This window comes from Malus sylvestris, chromosome 14 (assembly GCF_916048215.2).
Source record: "Malus sylvestris chromosome 14, drMalSylv7.2, whole genome shotgun sequence".
Taxonomy (NCBI): Eukaryota; Viridiplantae; Streptophyta; class Magnoliopsida; order Rosales; family Rosaceae; genus Malus; species Malus sylvestris.
Window position 1 is genome coordinate 15,822,873 of NC_062273.1, and position 16,994 is coordinate 15,839,866.

A 16,994-nucleotide genomic window follows, 5' to 3' on the forward strand; every position below is an offset into this window, starting at 1 on the left:
GCTTGTAAGGTTGCAATGTCCTTATAGACATAAATGTGGCCTCTACACTTGTACGATAGTTCTTATAGGCTTCTGTCACCAGGATTCAACTATCACAATCAAAGTCCTTGCACTAGGGCTTTGATTCTATCGAATGTATTGAGTGTTTCTCTCCAATATATTAATGTTATATGAAAATTGAGTTGTGAAAATGTTGATATTTTGAATGGAACGGGTTGGTAAATTTATAGACTTGTTCACGCCTTTTGGACGAGAATGAACAACTACTTCTTGCAGCTATGTCATTTGACTGATAACTAATCATTTCAGTTGCAACGTTTGATTTGAATTCAAACTCATAGTTATTTGAATACACACACACCTATATATATATATATATTGGATTAATTATGAAACCCCAAGGCCCAAACATATATATATATCTATAAGGATTGGATTAATTATGAGACCCCAAGGCCCAAACCCTTATCTTACTTGCTCTAATTATGGGTTGCATCTTAATCCATTCCAAACTCTTTTCATCTATACTTAATTCAACTCATGGTTGCGGATGCAAATTTCTTCCTCCTTGCTCTTGGATAAAATTGCACCTACAAAACAAATAACACCTTAGGTCAAGGCCAAGAGCCTCACGCGCCCATGATGAATGGGGGGGCTTTAGCCGAAGAACCTCCGATGCCAAAGTTAGAATTTTGAAGGAAAAGTGTTTGGAGAATTTAGAGAGTTTAGCAAAAGAATTGTACTAGAGTTTTTGAGAGAATGAGGGTGTTTATATAGGGGTGTGGCCGGCCACCTTGGGAGGAGATGGACTGGCCACTTGGATGGATTTGTAGGCCAAGTTCATGATTTGTGTTTAATTAGCAAATTAATTGAATAATTAATCAATTAATTAGCTAATTAATATAATAAAGAAGGAATGATTTAGGGGATACCTTGTGGAGAAGATATGATGAGGGACAGATGAAATAGGTTATAAATAAACACCTATTTGGGCACTTTTGGCTTGATTGAGGGATGATTGTTAATTGCTCACGCGTAGGAATTCCAGTGTGCCTCGAGGATAATTTTGTCATTTTCACTCAAAAATCCATATGTCGCCTCTTGATTATTTTTTGCTCCACAATTGTTTTTTTAATTCAAAACTCCAACACCTCTTCCCTTAGTGTAAAACATATCGTTACACTAAAAAAAAAAGAAAATATTTACATCCTCAGCCAAAATAGTAAATAAAAATTATGGGCCAATACAATCCTAGTTGTAAGAACCTCCATTCTTCTGAATAAACGCCACAAGGGAATGCGCCGCTCAATTGCCATCACACCGAACAAATTCGAACGAAACAATTCCCACATCCTTAGCAATAGCCCAAATATCATAAATTATGCTTTCCAACTCTGCATCCACACTAATTTCCTTTTGTAGCATCCTAATCACCTTGAAAGAATTAGACTTAATAATTAAATTATGTAGCCCCTCATCTCTGCATGGGTCCATCGTGTCTTGAATGATAAAAGCTTTACCATCGTCGCATTAATTGCATGTATATCCCTTTTCTCCTCTCTGCAACCAAGTTCATGCAAAGTCATGAACGACCTAACCTCCCCCCTTATCTTCTTCTTCCCACCCCAAGCACCTTCGCATTTTACCTTCAAACACCCAAAACCCGGTTTCTTCCAAGTCACTCGTTCCCCCTTCCTCCCCCACACACTGCCAGTCCTCGTCCTCATTGTTCCACTGTTTTTCTCCCTCACTACATCCCTAAATTCATCCAAATGCCTCCTCCAAATTTCCAAATCCTCTATGGAATGGTACAGTTCTTTGGTGAACACGAATACATTCCTACATTTCCAAATTTCCAGAGCACAAGGACAATGCATTGTAGCAACTCTTTGCCATTTTCTAGTCCCGGAACTTGATCATAAATATTCTTCCAACCATCCAAGAAATCAATACCCTTCAAATCTCGTATATTTACGTGGACCAAAGTTCCAAACCAGAATGCTTTACTACACTCAAAAAAAAAAAATTCTCCGTTTCCATTGCATTCTCACAAATACCACAACAATCAAGCACCCCCATATTCCGTCATTGCAAATTCCTTTGCACGGTCATTGCCCCATTACAACATCACCACAAGAACACTCTTAGTTTATTCGGAATTTGTAATTTCCAAATCCCCTTCCAAACATGAGAATTTTTGTTCATATCATTGGTGGATCCTTTCGATTTTCTTCTGAGCTCACCCACCTCTATTATATAACAAAACTCCTCTTTGAGTGTGTAAATACTCAAGTAAATGGCACATTAGATTTTCAGGTAAATGTAGAAGCAGTTCATTAAGTTGTCTTGTCAATTTGGCACAAGTAGCTAATGTGAGTCTCAAAACAAATGGAAGAAAGCATTGGCAGTAAAACTTACAAAACCTCACTATGGTAAAACCCAAGGTGGGATAAACCTTATAGGCTAAGGAGAAATGTGAGAAGTTATATTAAGTCAAAACTAAGTGTCTTCTGGACACAAGTAGAGTGCTCACAAGGGTATCACCAACTTAGGGTGGATGCCTCGTTAAAACCTGGTCATGTAGCAAAACTCCAGGAAAAAAATGCTCCTAATCATAGGTAAAAAGACGACATTAAGATCAAGTGATATGATGTCAAATGACTATCATCTATATATAAAAAATAAAAAAATAATAAAAAAAGAACTTAGGCTAAGTTTTTTTGCATTTGTTCAAAGTTCTTGCAACCCTTATATTTGTGATTGTACATTTAGTAGTGGTTTGGTACTGAGGTGCTTTAAAAAAAATGGGTATAAAAAAAAGCTGTAGGTTTTTTGTGTTTGGTAAACATTTAACTTCAGCTTTTTTTTCATAGTTTTGGGTGAAAAAAAAAAGCTAAAAATTCAAAGCAACAAAAGCTAGCTTTGAAAAACCGGCTTTTTTTTCTTCCACAACTTATGCGCAAACCTAATTGGCAAGAGGCACTGAGCCATTTAATGAAACTTTCAAACACCCAAAATGACCTTAAACAATTAAATAATTACACATAATACCAACTGGAGAACGTCGCCGACTTTGATTGGGAGGTCCTCCTCATCGATCTTGCCACAACGATGTTCGCTCCCAGCTTCAACAATCACCGTTATTGACCTTGAATTCCATACCCTAGGACGTTGTTTTTGCCTTTGTCCTTCCTCCCATCTCTTGTCCGTCCTCTATCACTCCCATGCTGACAAAATCGCGCCGAGAAATACCATCATCTTTTTCGGTGAGGACTAGAATCGGTTTTGGCATCGCAGATTTGCCTAGATTTCCCAGATTTCACCACTTACAAGCAACTGATCTTCGTGTTTCTGCAAATTAAGAGAACCCAGATTGCCCAGACGGACACCAAAACTTAGTTAATCCAAATACCCAAAATTAAATACAGAAAACTACTTCGTATGATCAAATTCACACTACATAGTTTCAAAAAGAAAAAAATGATTAGTCCCGAAAAAAAGAAAGAAACTAGCATCCTAGAGCGTTGGCCTTGCTCGATGTACATAATGAACTCCTCGAGCTGCTAGACCATGTATGTACTGCAAATCAAATGGCAGGTGAGAGAGATTGAGGAACGGAGTAGAAAATAAAAAAGAAGAAGACGGAGCAAAAAAAATAAAAATTGAGAAAATTGGGGTTGTTGGGGAAACTTCTAGAGAGATGTTTTTGGTTTTTGGAAAGTCTGGTTCAGTAGTGGGGTAGTGGGAGAGACTACTTGATGTAGATGGAGAAAATTAAATGAATGGCACATCTAGTATTATACCATTTTTTGTCATTTTACACAGTCACGGCTATTTTACATAAAAGTTTACCAAACACTATAATACTGCTTTTTTTTTTTTTCTATAAACATTTTTACAAAAAAGTTTACCAAACACTCTACTGCTTTATTTCATAGCTGCTTATTCTCACAGCACAGCAGAAGCAGTTTTTTTTTTTCTTCAAAGCACAGCAATACCAAACCAGCCCTTAGTGCATTATTCCCACCTTAATTAGTTTGACTTCTTATTTTACTATTATTGTTTGCAAATTGACCATGAAAATCTAAAGCATCAAATGCAAAGAAATGAGTGGCAAGCTTGGCTTTGATGTCACAAGTAGATGTTATGTTTACATATGTACATATTGTTATATTTTGCTTCGCTTGATACATTAAAACAAGCCATGATTTGGTAATGGAAATATCACATTATAAGTAGACTTTATGTTTTTCTATGCACATATTGTTCTTTTTTTTTAATCAATGTATTATATACCATCATTTGGTCATGATGGTTTGAAAAATGTGACCTACGTCCTACAATAAACATTAACGTCATTTTTGTTTATACATTAATCAATTTTAACGGATCTTTAGGGGCAAGCAACGCCCATAATAAATAAAAGGTCCATTTCACGCGCGTATACGCTTGCAGAATGGCTAGTTATTATATAATATTAAATTGTTGAGTGTGTGTATATAACATAACATTATCAAGGCCTAATAGTAATACCGGTAAGAAAAGGTAACATATAAAATGGTTAAAGTAACATATAACAGAAATGGTTAAGTAAGAACATAAGTTGTTGTGACGGGTTGGACTGCTAACAACTGCTGATTACGAACTGCATCATATTAACCTTGCTTAGCTTGTGTAGAATCGAATTCTCCATTAGAGTGGCTTAAGCCTCATCATCACTCCTCCTCATTAGAGGTTTGAGCTTGGTTACATTTTGCTACACTTATCCTCCCAACCCTAGTCTGGGCGAAACATGAACACACCTATTGGCCGTCAGATGATACTTCTCTGGAAGATGTCTTGAGGAACAATGAATGCTTATAACTAACGTTTGCTTCCAAGCATGCAATGTTTCCGCTTAGCACTGAGAAATATTATTTTCCTTATATTGTCTTCGACGTACATGTGGTTACATAATTGGCTGTAAAAATTGTGTTCCTACCCTATATATTACATCAAAATTGAATAAAAGACATATTTGGTATAATGTCTAAAAGATTTGTATTGGTTACGCTGGCATATGCAAAAGACAATATCTATGCTCTCCAAGTCTCAGGGATGGTTTGGGAGTGAGGTGCTTAAAAATAAAGCACTCATGAAAAAAAGCTGTGAGGGTTTTAGGTGTTTGGTAAACTGAAAAAAAATGATTTATTTTGAAAACTGCTGTGAGAATAAACTGAAATCAAAGGAAAAAGCTGAAGCTGCTATTTGCAGCTTTGGAAAACTGGCTTTTTTTTCAAAGCACACTGAGCTACGGTGCTCCTTTAATGAAAAGATCCACTATCTGACTGTTTTTTTTTTTTTTTTTCCAAAAGCACTTTTACAAAAAAGTTTACCAAACATTTTACTGATTTATTTCACAGCCGCTTATTCTCACAACATAACCGCTTATTCTCACAGCAGTTTTTTTTCAAAGCACAGCAATATCAAACTAGCCCTCAATTTGTTCACCATACTTGCATAACAAAAGCCGAAAGCGAAGTCTCTTCTTCTCTTGTATGGGGCCTTTGAGCCCCAAAGGAAATCCAACATATCCAACCAAATGTAAAAAATAATGGTTTTCCTTAGTTGCCGTCCTTATTCCTCAATGTTGTTCAACTTCTTTCAATTTACTTAAGTTAAAACACGCAAGTTTATCCAAAAAATTCTCACCGGAAATTATATATTAATAAAAAAAATATTGGTTAATTTAGCAAAATAAGGGGCACATTTTTTTATCAAGTTAATTTTCTTTTCCTTTGTAGTCAAGGAAGAATGAAACTTAATCAGGGTTAAATCAATGGAGTTTTAACGAAAAATATACGGTACTGTTCACTTTAACGAAAAACTACATTTTTTCACTAAAAAATCAAACCTGATACTATTCACTTTACCCTTTATTTTATCCTTATCATTAAAACTCAAAATTTTCAAATCATTTTCATTAGTTTTTCTTTAAATCAATGGGTAACAACAAAAATTATTAGATGTGGACCAATATTTGTATCTGTGTAGACAATGTCGGTCCCCCTCCAATGCCAATAAAGTGAGGAGGGTTTTCTATATCCCTCACTTTCTTTTTTAATTCTTCCTTGCTTGCCTGTATTTTTGGTGAGAAAGTATAGGAAATGTGCATAGAATGGTGATCCTATAATACAGCTAGCAAAGAGCATGAAATAGCATTTGGTTGTGGCACCCATGACATGAAATATAACTGAGGATTTTTTGTGGGAATTCTACGTTGATTCGGAGTATTCTATAATTTGAAGTTTTTAATTGGTTTTATTTATATACAACAATATTAGAGGTGGGAGATTGGATAGTCACACAATGAACTAAAAATCTTAAAAATTTAACAACTAAAATCTTCACAATTATCATAAGGTAAATACTAAGAAGATTAAATTTAACTAAATTTTGTAAACTAAATGACATGAAAATTAATGATTGTATTATTACTTAAGTATTAATTAACATTCTTATTTCTTATTAATGATACATTTTTCAATTTATCTAGCATTACTTATACTCCAAAATACTATAAAAAAATGCCGAAATTGTATGCATTATGAGAGAGTGGGAGAGGGTGACGTCAAGTAAAGTGAAAGGAAAAAGTAACAAAATAAGTTGGGATGAAACAAAGTATGGTATTATCTGTTATAATAATAGAATGACCTTTTTGCCTTCCATTATATAAGTATCAACTTAAAATAATAAAACTTTCATGTCACGTAGCTTCGAAACAGATCAGAGGGATCTTCATCCCGTGCTAATTTTTTATCTTTTTTTAAAGAGGGATAACTGGTAGTAAGTTATGACTATCTAAGTTTTTTGGGTCCAGAGAGGTTATTGGGAACTTAACCTTGTCTGTGACCACAATCAATCAAACTCACCAGTTCGAAGCATCGAACTCGAGACCTCTCACATTTTTGTTTATTAGGTAATCGCAATCCGCACCTTTACCATTATGTTAATTATCTTTGGAAAGGCATCATCTTTGGATCCCTTCCACCCCTCTCAATCAATCAATTCAGGCTCTTGAAATTTGATCCAACAGCTAATTTAATTATAATTTTTAAAGAGGCCTCCTGTTTGTAGCTGTTGGATCAAATTTCAAGGGTTCAGATTGATTGATTATGAGAATTTAGTGGAAGGGATCCGATGAGGATTCCTTTCCATTATCTTTCATGTGTTGGGCTTTAGTTGTCAAGTTTGTTACAAATAGTAGGTGACTTATTTTCATTAAGATGAAAAATTAACATAGTACAATAATTGTAAGTGTTTTTTTATATTATTTTCTTCAGTTATTTTTTTATATTTTTTTTCTTTTTTTGATTTATTCATTCTAACGACTATATAAAAAATAGAGAATTTGGACGGGAAAAGAAAAGAGTGCAAAAGTAATTTTCCATTATGAAATGAAAGTCTGATTAGAGAGTTTTTTATGCTTAATAAATCTATGTGCAATGCAAGGATGGTCGGTGGGAATGAGATAGGGTTGAGTAGATATATAGTTGTGATTTAGACTCCTTTGGCATTTGTGGTGGGAATTTTAGTTTGCATGCTTGGTCACTCTCAATCATTTTCAGTCTCAAATGTAGCATGAATTTTGTGGAAAGAGACATAATTTAAAATACCAATAAAAAAAGAATCTAAACTGCAAATGGATGAAATTTAATCCTGTAATTAAAAAAAATGAAAATTTGAAATAGGTCCAATTTTATAAGCCTACTTTTGAAATAGGTCTAATTTTTAATGATTTTTGATTTTTGAAATAAATCCAATTTTTAGTTACTTTAGACTCATATCAAAATACTCCTTAAAAAATAATACCTATTTTAATGACCAATATTAATTAAAATGAGGTGGTGACTGTGACATGATGCATCATAGTTCATGATAAGTAACAAGGGAATAAGCCCTTTGTAAAACAAAAAAGAATCCAATGGCCTGCATGCATCCTATTCGCGGTCATCGTGACTTCTTGTTTTTCCAAAACATGTTATTGTCTAGTGAATCAAAATGCTACGTTTGTACCGGTTGTTCAAAAATTGTATGAACATGAACCCAATTGTAAAATCATGACAAAAACCAATCCAATTTTACAAATGGAAGCACCCAATTTGACGCACGACTTGAAGCAGATTCCAAAACCAAGCAAATGAAAAGAAAAGAAGTGAGAGACTAAAAACACATAACCGTCACAACAGCACAATCACACCAATTGAAGCAATGAATCATACAACACATCCATCACAAGACTTGGCTTTCTGCCTCTCTCGCTCTCCCCTTTTTTTTCGTTTTGACAATTCCAAAGTTTTCTCGGGGAATATGTTTCTATCTGGATTCTTTTTTTAGGATATAAAAATCAGTCTATCATATTCGTTCATTAGTTATTTTGCAATCATAAATTATTTTAAATTATTTTATTTAAAATTAAACATAAACAGTACTTAAAAAAAATTAATCACACGATATAAAATGAAAATTAAAATAAATTGATCCCTAAAATCTTCAATCTTCCTTATTTCGTGAAGAGCCCAAAAACCCCATCCATCGCAAAACCCAAAAAAACCCTCAGTTTTTGGTTTCATCACCCAAACAAAGCCAGATATAAATAGGGCTCACTTTCATTTCTCATCGATCCGCCACTAAACGCCTTTTCTCAGTCTCCTCTCATTGCTCTTCCTTTTTTTTTTCTTTTTTTTTTTCTTTTTTTTAAGCTCTGATCCATCTCGTTTACACCACTATTTTTAATGCACTTTCTTTGTCATTACCCAAACGAAAGGAAAATAGATCCCAAAAAATTCATAATTCTGATTAATTTCATACCAATATCTCTGAAAACTAAAGGACAAGAATAAAAGCATAGCTTAACAATTTATGTCTTTTTTCCAATTTTTCAATTTAATATTTCATGGCAGCTGCGGCAACCACAACGACAACTACTCGTAGTACTAACATTACGCAGTTCAATTCCCACACAACCCCCTCCAAAACCAAAACCAAACGCCGTAGGCACCGCGACTCCACCACCCTATCTTCCCAAACCACCGCCGCAGCACCCAACCCGTCTCGAAAACTCGGCCCGCCCACCATTGTCTCCCCCGATAACTCCTGGTGCTGTTTCGCCTCGAAAGACTCGAAACCCATCTCCGCCCAGCCACGCCCGGAGCAACCCATTAACCCGGATCGTAAACCCGATCCGGTTCAGTATTACCCATCTGGGAAATCGCCTTCTTCTTCGTCGTCCTCGTTCCGGATCCGATTCGCGCCGGGTAGTCGCTCTCCGGTCATGGATTTTAGTCCGGCGTTGACAAATGGCCATTCTGGTCAAAACGATTCGTTTAATTCCAGCTTCAGCAGGTTCAATTCAATGCTCACGGCTGGGTTATTGAACCCCATGTCTCCGCCGCCGCAATCCGACAAGACGACCCGGTCCAGCCCGACCCTTTTCGAAATGATGGCTAGCGAGCCCGAAATGGCCCAACCCAGAGCCCAGATCCACCAGAACGGCGTCGGGTCGGCAAGCGGGCGCAAAACCCATGTGGGTTTGGTTCAGGACAAGCAGGCGTTGATGATGCAGCGGGTCTCACATCTTCTGATGGGGAATCGGAGCCCCGGGAACCAGTTCAATGACCCGTCGAGCAGTGACATTAAGCTCACTCTGAGCTCCAAAGATGGGTTCAGTGTGTCGATGAGTGTACACCGTCAGATTCTGGTCGCGCACAGTCGGTTCTTCGCGGTGAAGCTGTCGGAGAGGTGGGTCAAGCAGCAGAGAACGGCGCCGTCGTCGTCTCCGCCGTACAATGTGGAGATTGCGGATTGTGATGACGTGGAGGTTTATATCGAGGCCTTGATGTTGATGTACTGTAAGGATCTGAGGAGAAGGCTGATGAAGGAGTGTGTCCCCAAAGTGCTTGGAATTTTGAAGGTAAAGTTTGATTAATTATACTTTTCGTTTTTTAAGTTTCTATTTTTTTGGTGTGTAATTACAGCTTATGATTGATTGTTTAGAAAGGTTAGATAATTACAATGGAAACAGATTAAAACTGGGTTTTTTCGATTCGAAAAAACCCAGTTGTTCGAATTCAATTTTTGAGTGTTCCTTCTTAATTTTGACTTTGTGTTACTTATAGCAATGGTGTGTTAGGATTCATATAGCCAACCCCACTTAGTGGGAAAATGCGTTGTTGTTGTTGTTGTTGTTACTTATAGCAAGCTAAAAAAGGAAATGCAGTTTATGGGAATGATGGCATTTGTGGGTGTTCTGTGTGCTTTAGGTTTCGGCAGCAATTGGATTCGATGCCGGTGTTTTATCTTGTTTAGAATACTTAGAAGCTGCCCCATGGGCTGAGGATGAAGAGGAGAAGGTGGCATCACTGATGTTTGAGCTTCACCTTGAAGGCGTTGGAGCTGGGGAAGTACTCAAGAGGGTCTCTGTCGAAGTTGCCAATGGGACTGAAGTGGGTAATGACAACGAAGAAGTTCTTATAAAGCTTCTGCATGTGGTTCTTGAAGGCAAAGACGAAAAGGCAAGGCGCGAGATGAAAGGATTGGTGTTGAAGATGCTTCGTGAGAATTCATCTCATAATGATCTCCGGAAAGAGTCCTTGTACTCGGCTTGTGATGGGTGTTTGCAATTGCTTCGCCGCCATTTTTCTCGGGCAGCAGAGTCAGACTTGCAAGATGTGGGTCAGATTGCGAGGCAAGCAGATAATTTGCATTGGATTTTGGATATTTTGATTGACAGACAAATGGCTGAAGATTTCTTGACAACATGGGCATCCCAAACTGAATTGTCTGAGGTGCATTCTAAAGTGGCTGCAGTTCATAGATACGAGATTAGCAGAGTTACTGCTCGTCTCTTTGTCGGGCTGGGAAAGGGGCAGCTATTGGTTTCCAAGGATGTGAGGTTCTTGCTTTTGCGTACATGGTTGGTCCCATTTTACGATGATTTTGCCTGGATGAAAAGGGCTTCGAAAGGCCTGGATAGGCACTCAATTGAGGATGGTCTAAGCAACACAATCCTGACCCTGCCATTAGCATGGCAGCAAGAAATTTTGCTGGCTTGGTTTAATCGGTTCTTGAACTCAGGTGAAGATTGCCCCAATATACAAAGAGGATTTGAAGTTTGGTGGAGGAGGGCCTTTTGGAAGCGGAATGGTGACCAGGAAAGACCACGGCCGTTACGAATTACAACCGCAACCATTGAAAACTCATAGAATCAATAATTACACAATGCCGGGATAATGGTGCTCTCGAGTCTGTCTCTTGTTCTCTCTTTACCTTGTTCGGATGGCTATACTCTCATTTGTTCTTAATTGGTTGTCTTTTGATCTTCTTAATTTCGGGACCAAGGCCGGAAGCCCCTTGTGGAGTAGTTGGCTTTCAGATTGGTGCATGATGGAATAGTTTGACTGGATGTACCTAGGTTTAGTTTGGGAAGATGATCAGACATATTGGTGCAGTGTTCATAGTGTTTTGGGATAAAATTCGGAAATTGCTTGTTTTGTTCGTTTTCTTGCTTATTTTGGACCTGTAGTCTCTCCCTCCAATCCAATGTATTGAAATAGGAATTATTGTTCTTTCCTTAACATCTTAGCTTTAGCTACATCATGTAGCCTACATGGAGTATTTATAATAAACAAAGAATAAAAAATTCTCTTAGTATGAACCTTAAAGGTGTTTTGTTTGTCAAACTCTTGAGCTAGGGTTTGGATCTCGAGTTTTAACGTGATGCAGAATATAAGAAACTCTAGTTTGTCAGTGCTGGACATTCTTTTTCCCATTGACCGGGTTGAAAGCCCCGGCAAAATTTTTATCGAGGCCTAGTTAAGCACCCTATCCTCATCATTGTGAGGCTTAGTTTACTTCTCTATTCTTTAGTGTGTCAATATCGTTTGTTAAAAAAAATAAAAATTTTAAAAAACAAATTATGCACATTTTTTAATAAATAAAGAAATATATTAAAACTTGAAACTACCCGAAATTGATAAACAATATTGAATGAGGATCCTCTCCGGATCCTCCAATTACATTCGTTCATCGTATATCATGCGACTAGAAATCATTGTAAATTTTTTTATTTAAAATTAAATATAAACAGTATTTGACGAAAACTAACCGCACGATGTACGATGAACGAATGTGATTGGAGGATCTCCAAGTTCCTCACAAAGAGGATCTAGAGAGGATCCTCATTCAAACAATACTCCCATAAATCTAGGTTTGCTACGGTAAGGCTATGGTGAGCTAAAGCGTTGGCCACAATGTTTACTTCCCTAAAGATATGGTTCCACCTTATGCAAAGAAAATTAGAGGCCAACCATCTTAGAGCAAGTCCACCCCTAAACAAATGCACAGCATCTAGCCCATTTAATCCACTCAGTGAACAGTGATAGACCCCAATGAACAGTAATAGGCCAAATGTATCTCCACACCTAAAAAAATAGTCTAGTCAATTTTATTAAAATATTATTATTTTGATGATAAAATAATAAAAATAAAAATTTTATTTTTAATTTCTGACTTTATAAAAAAATATTATTAATTTTTGACATTTTATTTTATTTTTTTAAGTTTTTTGGCAAAAAAATCTGGACTGTTGATCTGAAAATCGAATGGTCCTCATTGTGACACGTAAGTAGCCATTAATTTTAAATTTCAAATTTTTTTTACAGTTGGAAATCCAAAGGACAAAGAGGAGCCACGTGTCCCCACATTGGAACCCCCATATTGCGCCTGCACAGTGGGCCTCGCCTCTACGAGGTTGTTGGCCACTCGCGACCACGCGCACGTATTTCCCATGTGCCTGGTGCAAAAAAAATTAAAACAGCCTGTGACGTCATGCTGGCATAAGCATGACGTTACATAGGCTAGGCCTTGGCTCAGCATATTTTGGGCCGGCCTATAGGATGGCCTGGGTTGGGTGTCAGCCTATTAGGCTGGGCTGGAGCAAATTGGCTAGGTGCCAAGCCATTTTGGCTACTGTGAGCCGGCCTATTTGGTCCCGGTGGACTTGCTCTTATATAATCCAAAATTGACTTAAAGTGCCAAGGCCCAAGGAGTATTCTAAGAACCTTGCATCGCCTGAATCACCAGCCTGGAGTCCCCTTCCGCCATTATGCTCCAAAAAGCTTTGCATCTGGCATACAAAAGGTCTTCCTTTAAGGCAATGACATTCATAACTGAGATAGTGGCACCATTTATATTAATAGCACATGTATCACCCAATTATCCTCCTTATTCCTTAGAACAAAAGCAGCAGCTGCTTCAACTTTTCAAGTCTGCTATGTACACACAGGACACAACTGCTTCCATATGCGTGTTTTTGATGTAATTGTTACTGGAAAAACCACGATTCGTCCATAAATTTTCTTAGTATTGGAAAAATAGTTTTAAGATAAGCGAGAATAGAAATAAAAAAAAAATTAAATATATAGGATGACCATTGCCTTCAAGAAGGGGATGTAGCTCAGATGGTAGAGCGCTCGCTTAGCATGCGAGAGGTATGGGGATCGATACCCCACTTCTCCATTTTTTATCATCATTTTTTTTCATGATTCCCAAGCAAATCAGTAAAACTCCGGGCCACCGAGAAATATTATCAAAAATAAAATTCCAATCAACTCTATTTGTGTAAAAAGATTTGCTTCCCTTTTCATGTTTGATTCCCTTAATTTCATAAACCAGTGCTTAATCATGTTTCATATTTGTAAATGTTTTATTTTTTCGGATGTCGCCGAAGGGACGGACTCGGATCAGAATATTATAATTAATTGAGTTTATTTTGGGTCGAACTTCTTTGCAGAGATAAAAGCTCTACAGACTTTGTTCTTTACTACCATATCAAAGTGAAAAGAGAGAAGAAAAAAAATGTTGGTTTACTTGCATTTCTACACCGTACAGCTGTTAGTATATTATCTATGGTTTTGTTGATTTTTGATGTATCAACTCCAAGGCTTCCATTCCATGGTTATATCAACTAGAGTGTGCTAACGGCTGCACGATCACCATCATCGTCATCATCACCGAAGTGGGTGAAGAAGGAATTTAGCATCGGGCAATCGTAGTTCAGCTCCCCGGGTTTTGCATATTTTTGCCTTGAATCAGAACCCAACAAAGTAAAGGGTTAAGAGTACTAAATACAAATGAGAACTCATTGCAATAAACTTGTTAAAAGATTTAGTTTTTTTTTTAGTTCTACCATTCTTGATCAACCAGCATTTCATCTGTCAATCCAAACTGTCTTAGCTCCTCTTCAGTGTGATGCACTAACAAGCTGTACCTGCAGAAATTAGAGATTGGGAAATGGGAAATGGGAAACGCAACGAGTTCAGATTACTTTGCTATGTCTTCTGAAAATAGATTTGTGCATATGTAGGTTAGGACAGTTGGTCAAGGTAGTGTGCCTGCCTCTTTGCACTTACGTAGAAATCCTTGTTTAGGTAGGTTAGAGTAGTTCAGAATATCTCTTTGTCGCAAAAATTGATTTCAACTTTCTACAATGTAGAGGAGGAGTAATACCTTCCACCATAGCCTCTTTCCATAACAACCATGCTTCCATTGCCAAAGTTATTCAGCCTCTCAAATTGCTCCACAGTCCATTTGTACCATCTCATGAGGAACACTCTAAGCGTTAGACCGTGTGAAACTAGCACCAAGTTGATGTTTGGATTTCTCTCGCCCGGTGGTTGAAATCGTCCTATATCGATATCTGCTCTCAGTGTTTCCCTAAATCCTGCTCAAGTCAAGTACACTTCATTGTCTCAACACTTCTTGGCTGAATTCATAGTGATCAATAATCGATAAACAATATATGTGGAAGCTGCACCTGTAATCCTATCATAAACATCAGCTGCAGATTCTCCATTAGGAAACCGATAAAAGAAACGACCATAACGCATGCGAATCGCTTTCTCTACTCTCATCTTCTCCCTATCCTGAAAATTCCCTTTTCATGGGAGAATGTAACAAAATGCAAATCGCTTCAAATTTCATGGAAAAAGAGATAAGCATAGATATATAGTAAGGGCACATACCGAAATCCTGCTCTCTAAGCCGAGGCTCTTCTCTCATGCCGGCGATTCTTGAGCGCTCAAACGCTCTACCCAAACCCTTCAGTGTTTGAACTGTCCTTCTATAAGGAGACACATAAAAGTACACCTTCCAATTATGCACTTTGTCCCTCTCAATCATCTCCCTTATCCTCCTCCCACATTGCTCAGCATCAGCCAACCCTTTCTCTGTTAGTCCAATCTTTGGATCAGAAATTCTTGTATAAGCACTCTCATCTACATTTCCTTCACTCTGCCCATGTCGAACCAAGATTATCCGGCGAGGCCTAGGAGGCGGAGATTTCAAACTAGTAGCGGACTTTCGATGCAAATGCTTTTCGGGAAAACTAGCCAACCCATTATCAGAATACTCAATTGTCCCATTCTGGCTCACAGAGCATTGGATTGTGTTGAAGCTAAACACCCCATTTTCTAGTGGCTTACATTTAGGTGAAGCTGAGGGAAGTGTGAGAGAAAGATTTGAATTTTTTGGAAAGCAAGAATTGTAACACAAGGAAGCGGACAAGCACAATTGAGTCATGGCCATGAACACTGATTTCTTGCTTGCAAATTCAAGGCAAATGGTCCTGTGAGCCTCAAATGTCGAAAGCCGTTTCAGATTTTTATTTTGGGAAATGATAACCGCACATTACTTTTCTTTCTTTTTTTTGTTCTAAGCTCACCATTTTTTTAACGGTTATTATTTTCCATTTGTAGGGAGGAGCTTTCATGCTTTCCCATCTAGCTATGTCAATCGAATGCCAATTTTCAAAGTCTTAGGCCCCGTTTGGGATTGAGGTGATTTTAAAAAAAGTCACTGTGAAAAAAAGCTGAGGGTCATTTTTGTGTTTGGTAAACTGAAAAAAAATGGCTTATTTTGGAAGCTGCTGTGAGAATAAGCTGAAAATCAAAGGAAAAGCTGAAGTTGCTATTTGCTGCTTTGAAAAAAAGCCAGTTTTTTCAAAGCACACGGAGCTACAGTGCTCCTTTAATGAAAAGACACTATCATCCTGCTTTTTTTTTCCAAAAGCACTTTCATAAAAAAGTTTACCAAACACTCTACTGGCTTTATTTCACAGCCGCTTATTCTCACAGCACATCCACTTATTCTCACAGCAGCTTTTTTTCAAAGCACAGCAATACCAAACCAGCCCATGTACTTGTGTTTTATTCATGTGGTGCATATGGGGAGGGGACCCTTTGCATGTTTTTGTTGTGTTGTGAGAGGTTGATTGGTAGATACAAAAGGGCGTGATGAACCTACTGAAATGTGGAAATAGAGTTAGGTGCTTCCCTCCTAGCAAGGTTTTTTGTCTTTGTTTTGGAGGGGACCAATGTGCCTAGTGCTTTTGGGTCCCAGTTTGTCTTGTGGGATGATTTTTTATGAGTAGTGTTAGTCATGACCTAGGTTACATTGCAATTTGTGTGGAAGAGTTGAGAATAAAAAATTGTATAATCTCAAATGATTCTTGAAAACATCATGGTAAAGAAATTTGTTAAAGCACCTATACTAAAATTGCTCAAGAAGATTCCGAGTTCGAATTTCATAGACTGACAGTTGTTGGATTGTAAAAATTGGAATATGGAAAAAAAGTGTTTATTTTCCATTGTTCTATCCAAAATGATTAAAAAGAAATTATATGGAAAAAAATAAAATCAGTCTAATGTACTCTTTTGCTAGTAAGGGGAGATTGGGTCGATGACTTGCTTGCAAGAACATGTTTATACAAGGATTTGGACTCAGGTTTTGACTCTACTTTTTGCATGTCAAGCCCTTTTTTTTTTGCATGTCAAGCCCATGTTTGATGTGAAGAAATGTAAGCAAAAGTAGACTAGCCCAATTTCTTACTTCATTTTGTAAGCTATATTATCATCTCAATAATATTACATGTATTAGGGATAAATCTTAAGCTGTGG

At 37.3% G+C, this 16,994-nt stretch overlaps 2 protein-coding genes and 1 non-coding gene across 3 annotated transcripts; 2 read left to right on the forward strand and 1 right to left on the reverse strand.

The window, feature by feature from the left end:
• The first annotated feature begins 8,676 nt into the window (after nucleotides 1-8,676).
• On the forward strand, nucleotides 8,677-11,695 carry LOC126599912 (BTB/POZ domain-containing protein At1g63850-like). Its single transcript, XM_050266382.1, has 2 exons — nucleotides 8,677-9,952; nucleotides 10,302-11,695. The coding sequence occupies exons 1-2, from the start codon at nucleotides 8,936-8,938 to the stop codon at nucleotides 11,241-11,243; spliced, it is 1,959 nt and encodes a 652-aa protein (XP_050122339.1). The 5' UTR covers nucleotides 8,677-8,935; the 3' UTR covers nucleotides 11,244-11,695.
• A 1,789-nt stretch (nucleotides 11,696-13,484) lies between these two features.
• Nucleotides 13,485-13,557, forward strand: TRNAA-AGC (transfer RNA alanine (anticodon AGC)). The gene has a single exon. It is a non-coding gene; the product is annotated as a tRNA-Ala (tRNA).
• Nucleotides 13,558-13,787: 230 nt separating this feature from the next.
• Nucleotides 13,788-15,770, reverse strand: LOC126599913 (phosphoglycerate mutase-like protein AT74H). Its single transcript, XM_050266383.1, has 5 exons — nucleotides 15,063-15,770; nucleotides 14,855-14,974; nucleotides 14,548-14,761; nucleotides 14,228-14,308; nucleotides 13,788-14,123 (listed from the first exon to the last, which is right to left on the reverse strand). The coding sequence occupies exons 1-5, from the start codon at nucleotides 15,622-15,624 to the stop codon at nucleotides 14,006-14,008; spliced, it is 1,095 nt and encodes a 364-aa protein (XP_050122340.1). The 5' UTR covers nucleotides 15,625-15,770; the 3' UTR covers nucleotides 13,788-14,005.
• Nucleotides 15,771-16,994: the final 1,224 nt, after the last annotated feature.